At 34.5% G+C, this 22,220-nt stretch overlaps 4 protein-coding genes across 5 annotated transcripts; 2 read left to right on the plus strand and 2 right to left on the minus strand.

Annotated features, from left to right (window-relative positions):
* Window positions 1-1,212: 1,212 nt before the first annotated feature.
* On the plus strand, window positions 1,213-4,603 carry LOC111215324. The gene is made up of 9 exons (XM_022718785.2): window positions 1,213-1,622; window positions 2,053-2,326; window positions 2,893-3,007; window positions 3,079-3,203; window positions 3,289-3,370; window positions 3,468-3,579; window positions 3,652-3,809; window positions 3,885-4,005; window positions 4,095-4,603. The coding sequence occupies exons 1-9, from the start codon at window positions 1,434-1,436 to the stop codon at window positions 4,431-4,433; spliced, it is 1,515 nt and encodes a 504-aa protein (XP_022574506.1). The 5' UTR covers window positions 1,213-1,433; the 3' UTR covers window positions 4,434-4,603.
* A 5,324-nt stretch (window positions 4,604-9,927) lies between these two features.
* Window positions 9,928-10,945, minus strand: LOC111214996. Its single transcript, XM_022717933.2, has one exon. It carries the CDS (start codon window positions 10,407-10,409, stop codon window positions 10,077-10,079), a length of 333 nt encoding a protein of 110 aa, XP_022573654.1. The 5' UTR covers window positions 10,410-10,945; the 3' UTR covers window positions 9,928-10,076.
* Window positions 10,946-11,176: 231 nt separating this feature from the next.
* Window positions 11,177-12,676, minus strand: LOC111214995 (adenylylsulfatase HINT1-like). Its single transcript, XM_022717932.2, has 5 exons — window positions 12,421-12,676; window positions 12,190-12,247; window positions 11,792-11,881; window positions 11,590-11,707; window positions 11,177-11,497 (listed from the first exon to the last, which is right to left on the minus strand). The coding sequence occupies exons 1-5, from the start codon at window positions 12,519-12,521 to the stop codon at window positions 11,430-11,432; spliced, it is 435 nt and encodes a 144-aa protein (XP_022573653.1). The 5' UTR covers window positions 12,522-12,676; the 3' UTR covers window positions 11,177-11,429.
* Window positions 12,677-14,430: 1,754 nt separating this feature from the next.
* On the plus strand, window positions 14,431-16,507 carry LOC111215325 (putative thioredoxin H10). 2 transcript variants are annotated; one of them, XR_007339156.1, is made up of 5 exons: window positions 14,432-15,190; window positions 15,529-15,675; window positions 15,751-15,873; window positions 15,973-16,191; window positions 16,282-16,507. XR_007339156.1 is itself a non-coding variant. In XM_048777942.1 (4 exons), exons 1-4 carry the CDS (start codon window positions 15,152-15,154, stop codon window positions 16,120-16,122), a joined length of 459 nt encoding a protein of 152 aa, XP_048633899.1. In that variant the 5' UTR covers window positions 14,431-15,151; the 3' UTR covers window positions 16,123-16,452. The 2 variants fall into 2 exon arrangements, 1 of the variants encoding a protein (XP_048633899.1); XM_048777942.1 differs by having other exon boundaries at window positions 14,431-15,190; window positions 15,973-16,452.
* The last annotated feature ends 5,713 nt before the right edge of the window (window positions 16,508-22,220 follow it).

Consider the following 22,220-nt stretch of genomic DNA (forward strand, 5'->3'; position numbering starts at 1 on the left):
TCTCTCTCTCTCTCTCTCTCTCTCTCTCTCTCTCTCTCTCTCTCTCTCTCTCTCTCTCTCTCTCTCTCTCTCTCTCTCTCTCTCTCTCTCTCTCTCTCTCTCTCTCTCTCTGACTAAATTATATATTTTGAGCTTCAATTTAGATAATAAGAGAACTGTTAAGAAAAATTTCCTTTCTTTCTTTTTACAACCGTCTCAAGAATATTATTTGCAAAAAACATTATTCAGATGATAATGCACTAAAACAATATAATTTCAATTTTTGACAAAGAAAATCATATCCATAATCCAATCACACGTATTTAGCATCCATATAAATAACAAACTCACTAACCATTGAGATTAATCTAAGCTTTCGTTGATAAAATTGAAATTTTTTTTTTATTTTAAATAACAAACAATATTTAAAATAAAAACACATATAAATAACACAAAATAAGTAAAATCATATAAAATCATATAAAGTTCAAAAATTCCAAAGTAATTTATTTTGTGTTTTAAAAATTGAAAAATATTAGTTTAGTAGTAAAAGTTAAAAAAATTATAATTTCAAAAAAGTCAAAATATTATTAAAACAAAATTTTTATAAATTTTTCATATGCTTCAATTTTTTATAATCTTTAGATTTGTAAATTTCTTTAAATGTGTATATATATAGTATTAACAACTTTGCAGGTGTCCAACTTTACAAAAATGAGGTAAAAGCATAATTTTCCCTAATTGTTATTGATTTTATATTATTTTATCTAATTGTATTTACTTTAATTGTTTTTGTTAATTACAATAATAAAAAATTGAAAAGGTGTAATTGCCATGTCATCAGTTTTGACCGGCTAATCTACTCTATACTAAAAGGAACATATAGAGTGTTTTAAGCCTATCCACGTAGGCAAATATATTCCTCCAATCAAAACATTTGATTAAAACACGTAGGATACCGGATGCGTTTGTTTTGGTTTACTGGGTTCGTCTTTTTCGGTTTGATATTGAAAACCCATACGCGAGACGTATTTTCCGTTTTGGGCTTAGATTTTGTTTTTCTTCGATTTGGTTTAGGATAGATATATATTAAAAAAGACGGATATTGCGATTTGGGCTACGATATGGTTTTCTAAATGATTTTTTATGGGCTTCGATTTGGTTTTCTAAATGATTTTCCATGGGCTTCGATTTGGTTTAGGAAAGATAGATATTAAAAAAAAAACAAAACGCGACGGAGTCCCCGATGCTTTGCGCCTCCATCTCTTCGTCTTCTCCCTTTGCTCTTCATCGTAACAGCTCTCGATCAACATCTCTACAATCAATACCCCACGACATCTCGATCCATCAATTCTTCTTGATGAGTTCCTTTCCGTTTGCTCTTCTCCTCCTCCTTTATATAATGTTATTCTCTTTCGAATGGAAACCAAACCTCGAACTTCTCTCCTTAATCTATGGCGATGAAACCACATGGAAAATCCCCTGTTACCTCCGATCACGTTGAAAAAATCATGCTTTTCCGCGATGTCACACCGGGTCCCCACGAAACCCAGCTGCGTTTCCGCTTGATTCATTTTTGGGAGGCTTGGAACCCTCTAAAGAAGACGCTTATTGGCCTTGAGATGCTTCTAATAGACGAGCAGGTATTTGATTTCACCCAACATAGTTTTTAGCTTCGTGATTATAGAGGTTTTATTTAGATCGTGATTTAAGTTTTTTCGTTCTTTGTTATTTAGATCGTGCTTAGAAGTTGTTATTTAGATATTTAGATTTGAAGGAAATAACATATAAAAAAGATTTGAAGGAAATAACATATTTAGATCGTGCTTAGAAGTCTTGATTTATATCGTTAATTTTGACACTAACGTTAATTTTTACAAAATTAAAACAAAGATTTGATTGGTTTGTATTTTCTCGCGTTTCTTCGTTCTTCCATATTAGATCAATTAAAGTTTTAATTTAGATATTTAGATCTTGATTTATATCGTTAGTTTTTAGTAAAAACTTTTTACACTAAAGTTAATTTTTACAAAATTAAAACAAAGATTTGATTGGGTTTGTATTTTCTCGCAGGGATCTGTTATCCAAGGATTCATTCCGCCAAGCCGTATTGAGAGACATTTGCCTAAAATGAAGCCTGGATCGCTTTACAAGCTCAACAATTTTTATGGATCAAGCAACAAAACCGTGTATCGGGTTTCTGATCATGCTGTAACGGTGTCGTTCTCATGGAACTCGGAGCTCTCTGTTCTTGAAGACAGTCCCACCCCTTTTGATGAAGACAGGTTCCGTATTCATTCCTTTGAGGATTTTCAAGCTAGCTGTGATCGCAAAGGAGACCTCTACGGTAATCTCTGTTATCACCCACACCATCTCTGAGTTGCAATGCTTGATGTGGTATTTGTCTTCGTTGCTGGTCAGATATAAATCTAGAATTTTGCTTACAATGTGCTTAAAATTAGATTTTTTAAATGGTTGTATTGTAGTGTAGTATTGTTAGGATCTGTTAGCTGCTTCAGTACTATGCGTGTTTGGTTTTGTTTTGGTCATAAGAAAGTAGATTACTTATTGCACACTCTTCTTACTTTCACGGTTGATTTGAAATTTGGTTAAAATGTATTGTAGGTTTGTGATAAGCATTCTGTGTAATCGTTGTCTTTATCAGTCTCTGCGATCACTTTTTCAGAACAGAACATGACAAATGAGATTCACTAATTGTGTTTATATTCTTAGGAAGGATTTTTTTACAACACTCGGGTTTTGTTTTTTTTTTTTTTTTTTGAGGGTTCTATTGTAGTATAGTTTGATTAAGATGCTTGAGTTCTAGGTGTGTTTCAGTTTTGTCTGGTCATGATATAGTAGAATGCTATTGTGTAGCCTTCTTACTTACACGCTTGATAAACAATGGTATAGATGTTGTTGGGCACATGAAGGTGGTTAATGGACAGTGTCTCATTGGGACCCCAGTTCTTGATGAAGTGGAGATAGCTAGGGCGAGGCATGTGTTGGTTCATGTGCAGTCCTACGAGTAAGTTTTTATTATTTCTTAAACACTTATCTGTCTACTTATATTAACCATTCAGTGACGATTTTTTTCAGTGGACCTGTGATGAAGCTTTACCTTTGGGACCAGGCTGCAAGAGACTTTTGCAAAAAATTCAAATCATACGCTGGCACCCCCACCGTGTTATTGGTCACTACCGTTAACACTAAGAGTCTCGGAGGTTCAATTTCTATCTTTAGAAAACTTTCTTACATTTAGATATCTACTCTTTTTGGTCTTTAAATGGGTGTTGCTTAATACAACAGGTACCCTTGCACTGACTTCAATGTCCTCCTCACGTGTCTTTATGGATTACGATGTCCAACCTACTATCGACTACTTTAGCTGGTAAATCTATATATATTTTCACTTTGATATTTAATCTTTCGCTGCCTCAACCCATATTAATGATTTAATGGATCAAAATGCTACTACTCTGTCTCAGGTTGGGCTCTAACCCACAGAGTGCTGAGCTGGTTAATGCTGAAGTGGTTACTAAAAGGGAGACACTGACCATAGGAGAAATATTCTCCTACATCAAGCAGGGATCTAATAAGGTACGACTTGGTTTTAATTATTTTTTAGTCATTTATCAAAAACTTTGCGTCTTATATAGCTTTGCTGTCTAGGAGGCTTTTTTTGAGTGCACGGCAACCATTGATGATATGGTCCATGGTTCAACCTGGTATTACATATCATGCAGTGGTTGCCATACTAAGGCCACGAAAGGCCCAACTTCTTTGATGTGTTCAAAATGTGGGAAAGTCAACATATCAGGCGTACCACAGTATTTACTCTATACTCACTTCTCAATTCTCAGTAGCAATTTGAATGGTATTAGCTTCTAATTTCTTCATGGCAGGTACCGTGCACAGATATCTGTCTATGACAACAGTGAGCAAGCTGTTTTTGTACTGCTTGGTGATGCTGGTTTTGAGTTAGCTGGGAAACAAGCAGCCGAGTTAGTCAGCAGCTATTTTGAGGTAAGTTTCATCAGTCGGAACTGTTAGCATTGGTACTCTCAATATTGGTCTTCAAGTTGCTATTGAATATTGGTAATCTTGAATGTCAGGCTAATGGAGACAAAGGAGTTACCCAAGAGGTGCCTTTCCCGGAAGCTTTAATCAGCACTATCGGTCAGAAACATAACTTTTGTGTGAAAGTTACAAAGCACAACTTTCAAGGGAAGTCTCGATCTTTAACTGTGACCAAGATTCTCCCTCTGGACACTCCACCAGTCACAGCATCTTCGGGAGAAAACTACAATCCGGCAACTTCGGAGGGGACATTTGAGACTGGGGCGAACGTGTGTGAAGCTTCCAAAACCAGTGTGGATCCGGCAGAGGGAACTAAGAGAAATGATGACATTGATGAGATGGGCAAGGCAAAACGCCTGAAGCGTGGGGCGTAGATCATTCGTGTGTCGTCTTATGTCTTGCAGGGGATTACATTTAAAGTTTTTTTTTTCCAGTCTATTATTGACTCATGATTTCTTTCAGTTTTCTAAGGTTTTTTATCAACTCTGAATGCTTATGTTTTGATAAACATTATTCTACTTCTTAAGGCTTATAATTCTGTTTTTTTTGGTGTTTTGAAATCTAGGTTTGTGACAAACAGGTCAAACATTTCTGTATTAGAAAATCGTTCTTCACGAACTGTGAATGTTCTTTGAAAAATGCCTGTAATGAAAGCAACAACATTTAACGGAAAAAGGAGGTTTTCAAGTCCATACTTTATTTTTTTTAAAAAGGTGTTTTCAATAACCCATAATTACTCCACTTTCCTTAAAAGTGTTCAACGGCATAAATTTTGTACCGTAATATGAAAAAAAAAATCAATCAAGTAATTGATATTTATTTCCAATAACGTAAGAGAATATTTGCATATCTTATGCATTAGCTGCAATGCCTAAAAAATTGTTTTTTATTGCGTAACTCTCAGCAAAATAAGAAAATAGAAGTACGAAGCATCCCCTTAAGCTGTTCACCAAGAACCAAGCTTTCTATTTCCATTTTGAAAAAAAAAATACTGAAATCACCATTGGAAGTCTCTATGAAGCTTTAATCAACGATAGACTCCAACCAACTGCGAAAGGGTAAGAATTTTTTTAATCATCCAAGAACATACAAATCTTAGTTCATCAGTATAACTGGTAATCGGTTTCATTATAATGATAGAAATATAAAAGTAATGGAGCACCCACCTCCTCCACCTCCTCCACCTCCTTCGCAAACTGCAGGTAAACAAATCTTTGCCCCTTTTTTTTAGTTAAAACTTATGTATTATCCCATACAAATATTTAATAACCGATCACATAATGTTTATATTATATTGGCCTTTACATATATTCAGAGTGGTGACTCTTATACAATCTTACTATCTATGATTGTTGGTTTGAGTTATTCTTTATGTCGTATCAATATATTTAGTTATACAGTAGGCAATCCACCTAAGAAAGCACTATCAATATTTAGCTTTCAACAGAAAGTATTATATACTCACTTAGAATTTAATCCAAGTAAAAACCTAGGGATAATATAAAAAGGTTGAATCTTGGTGTGATTGGGTGTAGTGCTGGCCTTATAGCCATGGATGTCGCTAGATGTATTATGTGATTATTGTGTTATAGATTACTTTTTTTGTCTTCTTGTTATACCATAAAACTATTACTGTTATTAATTAAATATGTTTACTGATTATTTAAATAGTAAAATAAAAGTTTATTATTTAGAAACAAATATCGATTATTTAGAACCAATATCTAATCTTATAAAGTTTTATTCACAAAAAAAGTTACAAGTTAAATATTTACGGTTTTTTGGTATAAAATCGAGTAAACCGAAAATCGACGGTATATGAACCGAATCAAACCAAATTAAATATGGTTTTAATATGGTAGCTAATTTTATAAACCGAAAAAAACAAATCGAAACAAAACCGATATCCGGATTGAACACCTCTAATGTATATTTATTATTTTTGTAATTACTCCGTTTTATTAAAACTATAAGAATAATTTTAGTTTAGTGGGAAATATATGTAGTTTAATACAATTAATAGTTTCTTATAAAAGCTTCCTTAAAAAGCCACCTCAAGTTCGTAATGAAAAATGTATTTTGATGTGTATATATATTATCAGTTAATTTAGACATAGGTTAATTATTAAAAGTTATCTTATAAATCTCTGATAATATTTAACTTTAAATTAAAATAACATCATCATCACTATAAATACCATTACACATAAAAACAATATGAAATTAATAATCGTGTTCTGTATGCCCAAAATTTAAGTTTCAAAATATATCTATGTGTGTAATAATTAAAAATATAGAAATAATATTTATACATTATTGAAATTGAATTTTTACAGTAACATCTTACATGGAACAAATTCCACAAAAAATCCACCAACTAAGAGAAGGGATTTCAGTGCGTCCCATCACGGTTTGTATAAGAAATGTCTGGAACATCAGAAAGCACCAAACCGATAGTACTCAAATTTGCATCGGCTTCCTGTGCTACGACCACAATGTAAGCCATAACAAAAATTGATTTAAACTACTCACTATTTACTAAATCGGTTTGTCACAACAAAATTTGTTCACACTCAGGGACAACTATTAGAAGGTCGGCTAACCGGAAACATTCAGCCGAGTGATCCAAAATACATAGTTGAAGGAGATATATATGGGTTTTCCGGTTTTTCCGTCATAAATAATCCACGAAATCGGAAACTCACCCAACTGCCGTATTACATTCGAATCGACCAAACGACAATAGCATTGAACGTCACACTCGACGGTCCGGTATATCCAGTTCACACTTTAGTTCCTCAGAATTACAGAAATCTATTGCGGTTAGCAACTACACCCACATACTTACCAGGTAAATAAGTCATTCTATTATTAATTAAATAAGCATAGTTTTTTATTCTAAAATCAATGTGCAGATGTCGTCGGGCAGATAGTCATAATACAAAAAATAAAACCTTGCCACCCAGAACTCAATATTGATGCCACGATTGGTCTACGGCTGAACAAGTAAGTCTAACACAATAGTATAAAACGAAATAATAATCATCTTCATATATACACCACTATCTCAGGTCGACAATTGTGAAACTCATACTGTGCGACAACCAAGCAGCAGATTTCAGCATCCTACAAAGCAAGAAGGATAGAAAATTTAAAGTTGTCATTATCACAAGCATAATTCCTAAACTTTACCAAGGTAAATACTTTCACAGACATATTCAAAATAATAAAGATCTATTTTTTTTTAATCAACATAACAATGATATCCAATATGTTCCAGGCAAACTACTACTTCGTTCATCACCAGCAACAAATTTCTACTTCAACAAATCAATTGATTACATTAAGCATTTCAAAAGGAAAATAAGAGATCATGCAAAACCATGCAGCACAGAGTGATTCTAATTCATGCATCATTCGGATTGTTATTCTCTTTCTCACAAGACTATATACGTTGATCCATTTACATTTTAATTTTTTTTATCATTGTTGCCTTTAGATTTCTACACATAAATTAAATCTCAAACTCAACTTCTTTCTTTCATTCTTTGCTAATCAATTTTAAAATATAGAGAATAAATTAAAAGACATAAGTTATGTCTACTTATGTCTACATGTTAGTCACCAAGAAAGAATGATTAGAGTGAATAAGAAGTCTACCATAAAGATGAGTTTTATTGGGAGGAAAAATTGTGTAGAGTTTGTGAATTTAAAAAGTTACTTCAATAATAAAATAAATATACACTACTTAAAAAGTTAGCTCACACTTTTATAAATGGCTACTTTACGAATATTTTCCAAATTATTCTGAATTAGTTTCATTATATTTCGCAAATTGAACCTACTTTTATTTAAAATTTGAAAATAATTTCGATTTTTATTAACAATTAACTTGAAACATTTATAAAACTTAAAACATAGTAATCGAATAGTAAGTAGCATAGAGTTCTCCGACCAAACACAGTTGGTGACACCATTTTTCCAAAAACAGTGGATTTGGTTCAAAATTTTCTTAAAAAATAACCCGGGCGTAGCCCGGGGACTGACCTAGTGAATATAACTACTTATAATTTTGACGTGGCAAACAAGTAAGTTAATATAACTGTTTAATATGTTTCTCAAATTATTTGGAGGAATTGTTTGAAATACCATTAGTTGAATACCACTTTTCAAATATACATTCAATCAAAAATATTTTAATCATTTGGATTTAGGGTTTAATGATTATTGTTTAGATTTTAGTATTTAGAAAGTGAAGTCGAGTTTAAAATTTTTGATAAATAATTCTTCAACATTTATAAATAATTTAAAATGGTTAATTTAATTTTTTTTTAAAGACTAAGTTAGTTTGGTCTTTTTCATCACTAATGTATTTATGAAAATATTTATCTTTTAAATGTAAATTTAAAAAAATAGTATCAAACTACACTAGTCGAGTATATAAACTTTCTTATAAGTGGTTTTGTATCTTTTACCTTACATCAATAAAAAAATGAATTTTATTGCTTAAGCAACAAATCCATTAACCAACAACTCCGATCAAAAGAATTTATTAGTTTATCAAATAATAATTTATGAAGTTTTTACTGTAATTAACCAAATACCGAAGTCTAAATGTACCGGTTTGCACCTTCTTAATACCGGATAGCAATTAGTCGGAATCATATCGATTACGATTTACAAGAACCGGGTATTTGAAAAGAAAGGAGACATTTCTTCTTTAGCAAAGCCCTAAACAAATCGATCAAAGTCACAGAGGAAGAACGTGGTAACGGTCACTACCTCCTCCGTCCTTCTTTCACTAACCTTCCTGATCTCCTTCCAAGACTAAGACAAAGGAGAGACTTTGGTTAAGATTCGTCTTGTCTCGTCATGCTTACTTATACCTCGAGTCTCTTGAAACCTCTGATGTGGTTCAAATCTACTGTTTTCTTTTATTTTTTGTAATTAGTTTCTGCAGCTTCTGAAGACGATGCAGAGTGAGGAGTCTAACATCTAGTGACCGTATCAATCTCTTGACTATGTGTTTTGAATTTCCTGATTGCATTCATTAATTGGTTTCTATTCAGATCCTGAAGCACAAGTGCACCGCAAGAAAGCTGGTGGATTTCGTGGCCAACTGTTTTCTAAAGGATATGTTCAAAGCTTGTTCTTTATATTGTTTACAATATCTTTCTTATGTTCATTAACTGTAGGTGGGTGGAGCTTGATAAGAAAAGCATAGCTAAAAGAGTTGCGGATATGCTAAATGGAGAACAAATAGGTATTCCTAGTGACGTTATTCATAGTCAGTAGGTGAAATCTAAGCGGCTTGAAATGATTAGTGTTATTTGCTGTTTTATCTTTTCTCAGGAGGGAAAAAGAAGTCAGCTATATACTCTGATATTTAGGACATCAAGTACTTGACCAAATTTAAATGGGATGATCTTACCGATGAAATCGGGACTGTTTAACTGCACAACTTATCTGCTTGACATAACATTCTTAGCTATTTAGGTTGATATGATCTCTAATCTATAAAGGTCTGCTTATTTTGTTTACTGGTGCTGCTTCAGCAGTGCTACCCAATTCTTCGTATAGTATTTAATATTTATGGTTTGGTATATCTGTTATCCTCATTCAGGTATTTGGCGGTTCTTAAAAAGATTAAGAAGAGGCATGTGAATATACTACGGTTTGATTTTAGCTTGATGATATATGTATGAATGGGCTGCATCAACCATTAGTTTCTGCATGTCAACAGAGAAAACCTTCACATACACTACTACCATTTTGTACTAAGAAGATAACAAAACAAACTTTCAAACTTTTGTTTTCTGTCTCTTAACAATCTTGTTCTACTTATCTTATTAATTGATCAAAACCAAATCAGCCAAGCAAAAAAAACAGCAGCATTAACATACACATACAGACACGAACGCATGAGTTACACCATATTGGGTTTTGTGAATAACAAAAAAATGTAACAATCTTCAATCAGACCATACTGATATTCATTATGTGAACAACACAAAAGACTAGTAGTCACTGAGACGACTAGAAGGAAGCAATGGCTTTGGGAGATGAAGTGGCGTAGTAGCTGCACCTTGGCTTGTGGCCGATGTACGGTGAAGCCTGCAGCGGAAGGACCCTTCGTGCTTTGTTGGAGCACAGATGCATGTCTTCCCCAACGTGTTGCTGTTACCGAGCAGACCAAGCGAGTCCGTGGACCACGACTTTCTCATTGACAATCCTGTTTTGCTTTTGATGCCGTCTTCTTCATTCAGCACACGGCTAAACGGATTCTTGGTCTTTAATGACTCTCTGCTGCTACTGCTTGTCAAGCTCTTCCTCGGTTTCGCCTCCTCCATGAATCAGATCGTTAACTTGGAACAGGAACCTAAGATGAGATGGTTGTTTTAGATGAATTGATCAGATGGAAATAAACAATTTTTTTTTACATATAAAAAGAACAAAGACGTGACTACCAAGTTCTTATATAATAATTATTATGTGTAGATGCTCATGAACGCGTAGGGAAATGTTTACAAGGTCAATTCAATGCGTGTTTGGTATTCCTTAAAGATGGCTCTCTGGTTTTCTAATACTAGTATTCACAATTTACACAAGGCACATAATAGATACAAACACAAATGAAAATTTCTAGGATCAAAAGTATATTAGTATTATATAATATTTAAAAGAAGGCAAGTATTTATATAAAAGAGGGGAAACTTTATTTTATTAAGAGCACTCAGGAAATTTTACCAAAAATTTGAGAGAAAGTTCTTAGACTTGAAATCACTAGACTTGGTTTACAGTTTTCACCAAGCTTATGTATTTATAGTACAAAGACCTAGAGAATATTCTTTATGTTTCACAAAAATATCATTTTGCAACTTTTGTCTTGTAATACTTATTTTAGTTATAATATTAACTACAAATTGCTTTGATTCATAAACTATTTTATTTATTAGTTCAGTGTAATTAATAAGAAAATAGCTACATTTCAATTATTTTCTTAATATGTGTTAGAAGTATCAAAGACTATTTATGAAATAGAGGGAATATTACAAAGTATATTCCTTAGTTATTTTCCTAAAGATGATTATTACACTAAAAATCTTACACAGAAAACTCTCTAACATTCACTCATTTATTTGACGCTTTTTTACCATTGAAATGTTTTACCAAGTCAACAATAAAAAAGAGGGTTCCAGAAAAGAGAACAGTCAAATATTCTCTTCAAACCATAGACCAAGGTTTCGCATAACAATCATAAAAAGTTATGTCACACTCTTTTTATTCAGAAAGAAGAAGACAATAGCAAACTCAGGGTAGGGTTCCTCTTATAACCAGGACAACAATCACTAGTAGATGATCAAACCCTTTTAGCCAGGAGGCCAGTTCATTTGGCGTCCTCCAATGAGATGAACATGAATGTGATACACCGACTGACCTGTAAAGCCGCACAAGAAGGTGAATAGCACCATTAAACATATGTCTCTTTATTTTATTTACCAATGTAACAAGCTATATATTAATACATACAGCCTTGAGGACCATCGTTGATCACAATTCTGAAACCTTCATCTAGGCCTTCTTGTTTGGCTACAAGCTTGGCAGTGTAGAGAAGGCGGCCCAAGATGTCGATGTGCCTCTCCTCAGCCTACAGTAGCATAACAATACATTATTAGCATTGTGTTTTTTTGTTTGAGGGTTCAATTTGGAGAGGTGTAAGTGAATAAGGTACCTTAGAGAGGCCAGTTAAACCATCCCTCACTTTTGGAATGAGGAGGATGTGAACAGGACCCTGTGGAGTTATGTCCCTAAAGGCCAAGACCTGCATAATCATACAAAATGATTTAAGAAAACATTCCAGGGACAGTGATAATGAAGTATGTACTGAACTATAGAATTTTTGACAGTGGTGAAATCTATTCAGGAACAGTGACAAACAAACTTAAAATCCAAAGACTAGACAGTAAATACAAACCATATAACAGTCAAGAAGACACCACATTTTACTTGACATGCATAGGCATAGAAATACTTATTTCACATTTACACATTGGCTAGCTTATAGTATAAACAGATGTAGACATTCTATATGCAATAGAAGAAAAAGAGTTGCAGAATATTAAAAGGTACCTTGTCATCCTCAAAAACAACTGTGGATGGAATTTCTTTACTGATGATCTTGTCAAATCTGCTTGTTCCGACATAAACAAACAAAAATAAATGTTAACTTCACAACTACACTACAGAGTACAGCCAAAACTTTACACACTGAAGATTATTACTTTCGTTTCAATCCAAGATCTACGACTCAGTCTAGAATCAAACAGATCGAAGGAATGAAAAGAAAAAAAGGGGCTTTACATGGTGGGAGAATCGGAAGGAGTGGCGGCTAAAGCAGCCTCTTTCTCTGAAGCCATGACGGGAGATAAATGAGAAGAGAGGATCGATACACGGTGGCTCATCAACCCTAGATTTTATTTCTTTATACCATATCCGTCGTCGACTGTGCTACCACTTCATCCCGACAATCTGTTTCTTTCAACCAATCATACTCTGCCACGTCATACACACTTTTGTCTGTATCTCATTTTTCATTATGCTGTGCATAGTAGTAGGCTCTATAAGCCCACAAAACATGGATAATTGGATAATTGTTTAAAAGAAATTAGATAATCATCAAAGTATAAATAAATACCATAATGCTTAATTCTTAGAACTAGTTATATTGATAGATGATAATAACACATCCTTAAGGCATAAAATACAATCACTATTCAAAGTAAGAAATAGTACTACTTTAAAGCTTAGGAATACTAATTTATAAACTAAAACTAATAAATCCCTATATCTAAATAACGTCATATAACTTCTTCATTAGCCTGTTTTTTTGATAAACGCTGCATTTAGCGTCAGCGTTTCCAAATATTTCTTTGTCAAAAAGACACGGACAGTGACGACGAGAAAAAAAAAGTCGACGTAACAGTAAAAGGAGTCGCCGTGGTGAGTCGTGATTGACGCTAGAATTTCAAGAGATCAAATATCTTAGGAAATTTGACGCTGCGTCTCGTTTATTTAACACCGGCTTCGGTGGTCTCTGCAATCATGCTTTTAAAGCAACAAAAATTACAGGGCTTTTGGAGACGTTGACACTAGACGCAGCGTTTATCAAAAAAATAGGGCTTATGTTATCTTCAGTTATACATTTTGGCTTGGTTCTCTACGTGCAAAACATCATTGGGTTAGCTAAACATCTAACCTTAGTCTATTTGAAACTCAGAACTTAGTGTTATTAGATTCAAGATATGAAATTCTCAATGCACCAGTAAAAATAGGATTAAAAAAACCAGATCAAGTAGAAAATATAGAATTTCTAAATGAAAATTGTTGGCCGGGTCTCGACAAGTACAAATACGAATCTTACATGTTGAGATTTATTCATGCACACAATCAATAAACAACCATACAATGGATATTTTCAATCAAATTTTGGTATCTACAAGTCTTTTTTTTTTCTTCGAATTTATTTTGCAGATTTTCTCAACAAAAATTTGCGGATTTTCTCAATAGAGAGAATAATTTTTTTTTAACCTGCATAAGCACAACATTAGGAATGTTTTTCCCGCACTCCTCCATCGAATCTTTCTCAAGAGGAGCAACCCCTCGGCCCCCGATGCTCGATTGACGCCTCATGGCATCAAGACGCCGTTCTCTTTGGCGGAGGTATGGTCCTGACGGACGAGGATGGGGTAACGGCTTTCGGTTCATTTACTAGTAACCAAAGCTTAACCCCCCCACCCCACATGTCGAGCTTTATACTCTGCTGTGGGCCATGAAATCTTCACTCCAACTGGACCATCTAGATATGACATTTGAGACGGACTGTCAACAATAGGTCAAGATTATAAAAGACGAAAAAGAAGACGACTGGCCATCTTTATCGGTCGAATTTGAAGAGTTTTACCACCTTCACTCTATGTTTAACTTTTGCTTTATATGTTTTATCCTCCGTTCTTGTAACGTCCGAGCCGACAGCCTTGCAAAAGGTGTTCGCTCTTGCGGTTTAATCTTTTCCATGTAAACTCTAGATTTTCTAACTGGATGGATCATACCAACTACAGAGAAACCTCTTAATAAAATATGGAGCTTTTGATGTAAAAGAAAGTTATATTCATAAATGGTAATAACATATCATTAGGCAAATAATACAATCATTATTCAAAGTAAGAGATAGTACTACTTTAAAGTTTAAAAATATTAATTTATAAACTAAAACTGATAGATCCCTAAGTCTAAATAACGTCATTTACCTTCTTCATTATATACTACACAAACAGAAAGTAAAAAGTGTAATGATACCTGAACCGTCTCATTCACGTTAACGTGACCTGAATATCGCATGTTCTGCTTAGCCTTTTTGACAGTTAGTGAAAACAGAATATTATTATTTATCTTGGAATTTAATTTAAGGAAATTCCTTAATATAACATTTTTGATTGATTCTACTATTCTAGAGATAGCCCCACGTTCTACTGTTCTTAATGCTATCGTCCAGTTGTTTTATCTTTGTTTTTTATTGGTTGGCATATCCTGGTTTATGATTATGGTTTTGGTTTTGTTTCCTCTAGCGAACCAATGAATATATTGAACCATGTAACAAACTTTATTTTTAAATACAAATTTGACTCTTCAAGAAGTTTCTAATTCATTTCATTCAGTAACTATCATCTCTACGTTGTCTTTGGCCGATTTCTATATTACAAAATTAGTAATCAGTTATTATTATGGTTCAAAATCACATGCATCGTGAAGAAGATATAGTTTTCCAACGAAGAACACAAAACAAAACAAAAAACGTCTTAATCCCACCTTATCTGGACTCTTCTTGTTTTTTTCTTTCAATTTTCCTCAGAAAATTGTGACCCTTCAATCTCTTGCCTTGAGGGTGAAGATATTCTGAATCCTAGGACACAAGTCATACCTAGGTTCGATCAAGGGCACAAATTGTCGTGACAATTGAAGAAACAAAGCTTTTCATTTTGGTTAATGTTGAGCCAATGAGAAGCAAACCTGGATTTGATTGCGTAAAGAGTTGATGGGAAATCGTTGTGCTAGAACTCCTTGTTGTACAAAGGTAATGCATAAAACTAGGGCATGTCGTGAGATTTTTGGAGCTATAAACATTTTTTTGAAAGAATTTTAAGTTTTCGAACAATTTTGGAGGCCTATCTTTTGTACATACCTCGTATGTGGATCATATCTCAATGTCTATATACGCATGACGGCTCTTTATAAAGCTTATTTTTTCTTTCTTTTTCTGCTAATATTGGCGCTAAAAAGGAAATTTTTGAATATGCTCAACATCTTGTAGCTGAATCTTGTAGATCCTATGTTTCATCAGACATAGCTTTAGAGATAAGATGAAGAATCTATGTTAAGAAACCGGTAACATGAAACACCATATGTTTACAGTTGTGGTCATGTATATGCTGCTGCTGCAGCAGCAACAACAAGGCTCGAGCAAGAAGCCAACACGGGTCTAAAGAGAATGTCTATTCAATAAGCAGAATCGAGAAATGGGAAGAAAAGATCACAGAAGCTAACAACAATGGCAAGATTGTAAGGTTTCTTGTTCAACAAGTTTCCTCTTTTTCTATCTGAGTATCTAACTTAACCGTTCAATCAATCAAGCAGCTTGTGGTGTATTTCAGCGCGCCGTGGTGTGTACCTTGTAAAAAGATAGAACCAGTATTCAGAGAACTTGCTTCTAGATACCCTTCAATGATTTTTGTAACCATTGATGTGGAAGAACTCGCTGTAAGTAAACTGCAACTCTGTGTGTTTTTGAGAAGAATTATTGATATGTCATGATGAAGTTTTAGGATTTGAGGTTAGCTTTTGTGAAATCAAAAACAGGAATTTAGTGATGAATGGAATGTGGAAGCTACACCAACTATAGTGTTTCTTAAAGATGGGAGACAAATGGATAAGCTTGTTGGTGCTGAAACATCAGAGCTTCAGAAGAAAACAGCTGCAGCTGCTGAACTCTTAATCAGAAAACCATAAACAGCAGAAGAGAAACAGAGCTATGCTTCAGAAATTAGTCAATCATTACCGAAGTTACTTGTGGATGAAGTAAGTGTCATGAGTTGTTAATTGGGATGCTTTATCCTTCCAGATTTAGTTTGGTAATATTTATGAAATTTTCTACTGTTGTCTCAGCAGATTAACATGGAGATGGAGAAGGGTTTGGATGAAGGTTATATAGCAGCCAAGGCTCCTCTAATTATTCTTCAGAACTCTGTGTGCAGATGTATATGCTCCTCTCTTATTATGTAAACATGTTTCTTCTTGTGCATTATTTATTTGAAGTCTTTTTTTTTTTACTTCTACACATAATTTTCTCTTCTTTTATTGGTTACTTATTGAATAAAACGCCAAGAGTCTCCTTTAACTAAAAACGATCCAAATATAACTCTAATCTCATGCATCCTACAAGAGTATAAGTGGAAAGTTCAGTCACTTAGCAATTCGCTCAAACATTAATCCAAAAGAACAAGGAAGCAAATATCATATGATCGTCTAAACACGCATAATTAACCCAATTACTCATTCTTGAGTTAGACATTGACACGTTACATCCTCACGGGTGATTTAAATGAGTATATAGGGTTGCATCAAACAAAGATTAAAAGCCATTGTGTTTCCCACTTCTGTACAAGTCTGATATATCTCGAATCAATTCAATACTCCCTGTATTGTGATATTTTATAACCTTAATTATGGACGTAACTGAGACTGAATTATGTAGTTTCCTTTCGGTTTCACAGGAAACTTACTAATGCATTTCGTTTTTGTTTTATGCGATGAAGTTACTGACTTTTGTATATAACTACATTTTTAAAAATGCAAACGAATTTTAGTGATTGATATAACTAATATATATATATATATATATATATATATATTTGAAAAAAAAACAGAGTAGATAGAAAATTCGTTATGTCATGTTTCTGCAGAAAAGGAAAAAAAATACACATTTATCAAAAGATTTTTTCAGCTTTAAAGACAGTTAGACCACATATTATATATATATATATATATTGAAGTAGGATAATAAATGTTATGAACTCGAATTTAAGGATTTGGAAGAAAATAGAATCCAAAGAGATTGTGACCGTCTTTGACGAACAGATAGAGTCATGGAAAACGCATCAGTTTCTTTACTTAAAAGTTGTGACTTCAACGTTGTGAATTTCTTAAGCATTTCTTAGCTTTAACAAGTAATCGATTTTTTTTTCTAAAATAACACTAGATTTTTTTTTATTATAAATATAGAGACCAAGAGTCAATATGACCGAAATATTTCATTAAAAAAAGACATTTAAAATCCTTACGATTAACTAATATAAACTTAGAGTTTAAATTTGAAGAGTGTGGCTTTTGGGTGGAATGGAGTTTGGGATTTTTTTTTTAAATAGTTTTAAAATTTTAAAATAATAATTTTTAAAATAGTTTCAAAAAGAATTTTCGGATTTAAAAAAAAAATAGAATTTTTTAAAAAGAATTAAAAAAATTTGGATTGAAAAACATATTTTCAAGTATACAAAAAGTTCTTTTATAATTTATTTATATAATTATTTGTATCTATAAAGTAAATATATAATAATCTTTTACCTTTTTAATTAAACTTTTTGGTCATTTTTTTCTTGGTATGCTCTTTTGAAAAAAACTTGTTATTGGTGTTTTTAGAAAAAATTGCCATTTTTGAGTAGTTTTCACTAAATTTTCTTTTCAGCTTTTTTTATCACTTATTTATCATGTTCCCCCAACCATTTTTTTTCCAATGACAAATTTCTCCTTGTAGATATGATATATATGAAGCTTCTCCCGAATTATTGTTAACTAGGTGGTTGTCCGCGACTTCACTGATATAACTATTCTGTGAAAATATATATATTATGTATGTAATGTCATAAATTTTGAATAATAATTAGAAAAATAAAAATATATTTTAACTTCAGATAATTTGAAAATCAGTCGTAAAGTTTCCATAAATTTGATGTAAAAATAACTGATGAATATTTAATAACTAGGTTAAGACCCGCGCCTTGCACGGGATGAACATTATATATAAAAATAATTTTATATATTATATGTTATTGCATATTCTGAAATAATAAATAAATATTGAATAATTAAAAGTCATTAACTATTACATATATAATTAAATCATGGATCACAAAATTTGAATGTGAGATTTTTAACAGTTTTAGTAATTTATACTCATTTTTAAAAAATTCAAAATATAACATATACAAAAAATCTAATTTTTTATTATATGATTTTTTATACAATTATTTGTCTCAGCATATGATACGATAGTTTCCAACTTAAATCTTATAGGATCTTTGAGACTTTCTCATTCTGTTTGAAGGCAGTGTAAACGTTAACCTATTTCGATAGAGCGCTTCCGGTCATCTCCATCATGAAATGGCTTTTTCCTTTTTCTTTTATTTTCACTTTACTTTTCACTTGTTTCTGTTTTTCTATGCGGCAGTTTTGAAATTCATAGTTCTTAGACGTAGTTCTTAGGTGCCGGTAGATTTGCGATGTGATTTGGAGGGCATGCGGTGGCTCTGGCTTCATGATATGGATCTGGAGTGTATCCCTGAGGCCCTAGCTTACATTCTCCTTTCTAGATCCATGGTGGCAAAGTGGTTTCCGGCAAAATGACATGGTGTGACGGTTATCTTTCGGTGGAACGAAACTCGTACTTTCACATTTGGACCTTTTGGAGACTTTCTAACTTGTTTCAATAGCTGCTTGAGGACAGTAGTTTATAGCTAAGAAGAGATCTTTGGAGAAGGTGGAGGCAAGTGGGTGGTGGGGAGCGGCTTAAGCTAATCCACATGCCTATTCTGAACCGGCCAAGTCTCTCGGACATGCTTGTTCTCTCATCAATTTTACGCTTCTTTTTGTTTCTTTTCAGATTTGTTCATCTTAGAGATCAGCTCATCTGTCGCGTTTGGGTGGTGTCTCATCTTCGTTTCTTGGACTCCTTTTCTGGTGGAAGTTGCAATCCTCTCCAGTTGGTGTTTCTATGGATGGTTCGGCTTAGGTGATGGGCTGCAGTCGATGTGGCATCTCAGGGGGAGAGAGAGATTCCGGCGAGTATCGTTCAGCGGCGGCCATCGCCACTTTTACTCTCTTTGTTTGCTTTTAATTAGGATTTTGATGGTTTTCGGTTCTATATAAATCAATTTAGATATTATTATTTTTCTGCATATTTTTATTGCATTCCAGCTGGTTTAATTAAAAAAACTCCTAAAATTTCAGTGCAAAGATCTTTTAAAAAAACATATGATATATGTCCACTTTCCCCTTCTATTATAATATAATTATATTTTAGTAAGATGTAATATCTGATATAAATTGTCATATTCATTCATCAAAATTCATATTAGATATTCAAACAAAATCATTCATTTATTTATATTTATTTTACTATTCTTTAAAATATATAGTGTATATCAGATGATAATGTGATGCAGGAGCATCCATGAGATTGGCGGCAACTTAGAAGTGTTTTCCTATTTCGGTTTTATTTCCTTTTCCTATCTAGTTTGGATTTTCCTTTATTATCATTATCTAGAAAGTTTACTTATTTAGTTTATCCTACTCCAATGACGGTTTGTGTCTTTGGAGATCTATATAAACCAAAGCATATGGTTTCTTGTAGGACACGTTTGATTTTAATAAGAAGAGCTTTGCTTTTATCCCTTGTTTAGATTTGATTAAATTCATCAAAACAGGAAGTTGGTCTCAAAGAGCTATCGAAAGAAACCTTTGATCGATCCAAGAACAGGTCTCGAAGAACCCTAAATTCTTAGATCGACCGTTCACCCATTCGTACGCTGCGCCAGGTTGGTATCAGAGCTTTGCTACGCTCCGGTATCACTAACCACTTACGATGGTTCGAAAAACCCGTTCTCAACAATACGCCGAGGACGATACACCAGCTACACAACAATCCGTGAATGACCTGCAAGCTCAAGTCGCGGCTCTTGTGGACGCGGTAGCTGCATTATCTACACAAAACATTACACCAGCTCTCGCACATGGACGGAACACACGCGCAAACAACGTCACTGCTTCCGACGAAGAAGACGACAATCCCTTTGCTCCGCTCCGTCGACAACAACAACATAACAACCGCACTACCAACAACAATTCAGACTCTGATGAAGAAGAAGAAGGTGAATCTTCGTGGAAATCGTGTTTCAAACTCGATATACCCGAATTTAAAGGCTCCACAGTAGCAGAAGAATTACTTGATTGGTTTGTAACCGTGGAGGAAATCTTGGAATTTAAAGAAATCCCACTTGATCGTTGTGTTTCTTTAATTGCCATTCGCTTCCGAGATCGAGCTGCAGCATGGTGGTCACAGACTAAAACAACACGAGCTCGCCTAGGCAAGTCAAAAATCTTATCATGGGGTAAACTGAAAAAGGAGATGCAAAAAAATTTTTTGCCTTACAATTATGACCAGTTGATGTTCCAAAAGTTCCAAAACCTACGACAAGGAAATCGTTCCGTTGATGAATATGCGACGGAATTCTTCAAGATGATAACCCGTGTTGAGATTCGTGATACAGAGCAACAACTTGTCATGCGTTTTGTGGGAGGATTGCGCCAGCAAATTCAGTTTACATTAAACCTATTTCGACCAGAATCACTCTCGGAGGCTCATCAACAAGCCTTAACCATCGAAGCTCAAAACCGCAACAACTCTCAACCGTGGAATACTGCTCGACAACCTCGCCAGAATCAAACACAAACATCAGTCAGTTCATCCACCACCTCAACAGCACAACCAGAAACGGCTATTGTCCCTACTGATCCCGCAAAACAACAGCGACCAGGAGGGTTACGTTGTTTCTCTTGTGGGGAACTTGGTCATCGTCAATCAGCTTGCCCGTCCCGCAATCGTCGTGGCTTGCTTCTTGACCCAACAGGTCGCGATGTGGAGGTTGTTTTTGATGAGAGTCCGGAGGAGCTTGAAGATTCAACGGAGGAGCTAGAAGCAGATGAAGGAACACTTCTCATGGTACGTCGTACTTGTCTTACACCAAAAGTCGCCGACGAGTCCCCACAACGCAAAAACTTGTTCTCTTCACGATGTACGATCAACGGGAAGGTCTGTACGTTTATAATTGACTCGGGCAGCAGCGAGAATGTCATCGCCGAATCAGCAGTTCCGAAACTTAATCTTGAGGTCGAGCCACATCCATCACCCTACAAACTTGGATGGTTGCATCAGGGGAACGAACTGATAGTCACACGACGAACCATGGTACACTTTTCAGTTGGTGGCGCTTACAAAGATCAGTTGTACTGTGATCTCGTACCAATGGACGCATGTCATCTCTTGTTAGGACGTCCGTGGGAGTTCGATCGTCGAGTAATCCATGATGGATTCCTCAACACCTATACCTTTCGTTTCAATGATCGTACTTTCACGCTGAAACCTTCCGCGCCTGCTATGATTACTAGTTCACCAGCGACACCACCAAGCCCGGTTTTGTTACTTAAACAAACGGAGATCAAAGAAGCATTACGTGATACTGATCAAATCATTCTTCTTCTGACCGTACCTGCTTCCCCATTCAACAGTCACGATATACCACCTACGTACATGCCACTACTAACGGAATTCGCAGACGTGTTTCCGGTAGACTTACCATCCCAGCTACCTCCCCTTCGTGATATTCAACATCGCATTGACCTTATGCCGGATGCGTCTCTTCCTAATCGTTCACATTATCGAATGAGTACAGCGGAACATGAAGAATTACGTCGTCAGGTAGAAGAACTTGTGGCTAAAGGTTTTTTGCGCGAGAGTCTCAGTCCATGCGCCGTCCCCGCTTTGCTTATCCCAAAGAAAGATGGGTCGTGGCGTATGTGTGTCGACAGCCGTGCTATTAATAAAATCACAGTACGGTATCGTTTTCCCATTCCTCGCCTCGACGATTTGTTAGACCAAATCGGTACCGCAACGGTCTTCTCGAAACTAGACCTTAAAAGCGGTTATCATCAAATCCGTATACAACCCGGTGATGAGTGGAAGACGGCATTTAAAACCAGAGAAGGTCTTTTTGAGT

The sequence above is a fragment of the Brassica napus genome, chromosome A4 (genome assembly GCF_020379485.1).
Source record: "Brassica napus cultivar Da-Ae chromosome A4, Da-Ae, whole genome shotgun sequence".
Lineage (NCBI taxonomy): Eukaryota > Viridiplantae > Streptophyta > Magnoliopsida > Brassicales > Brassicaceae > Brassica > Brassica napus.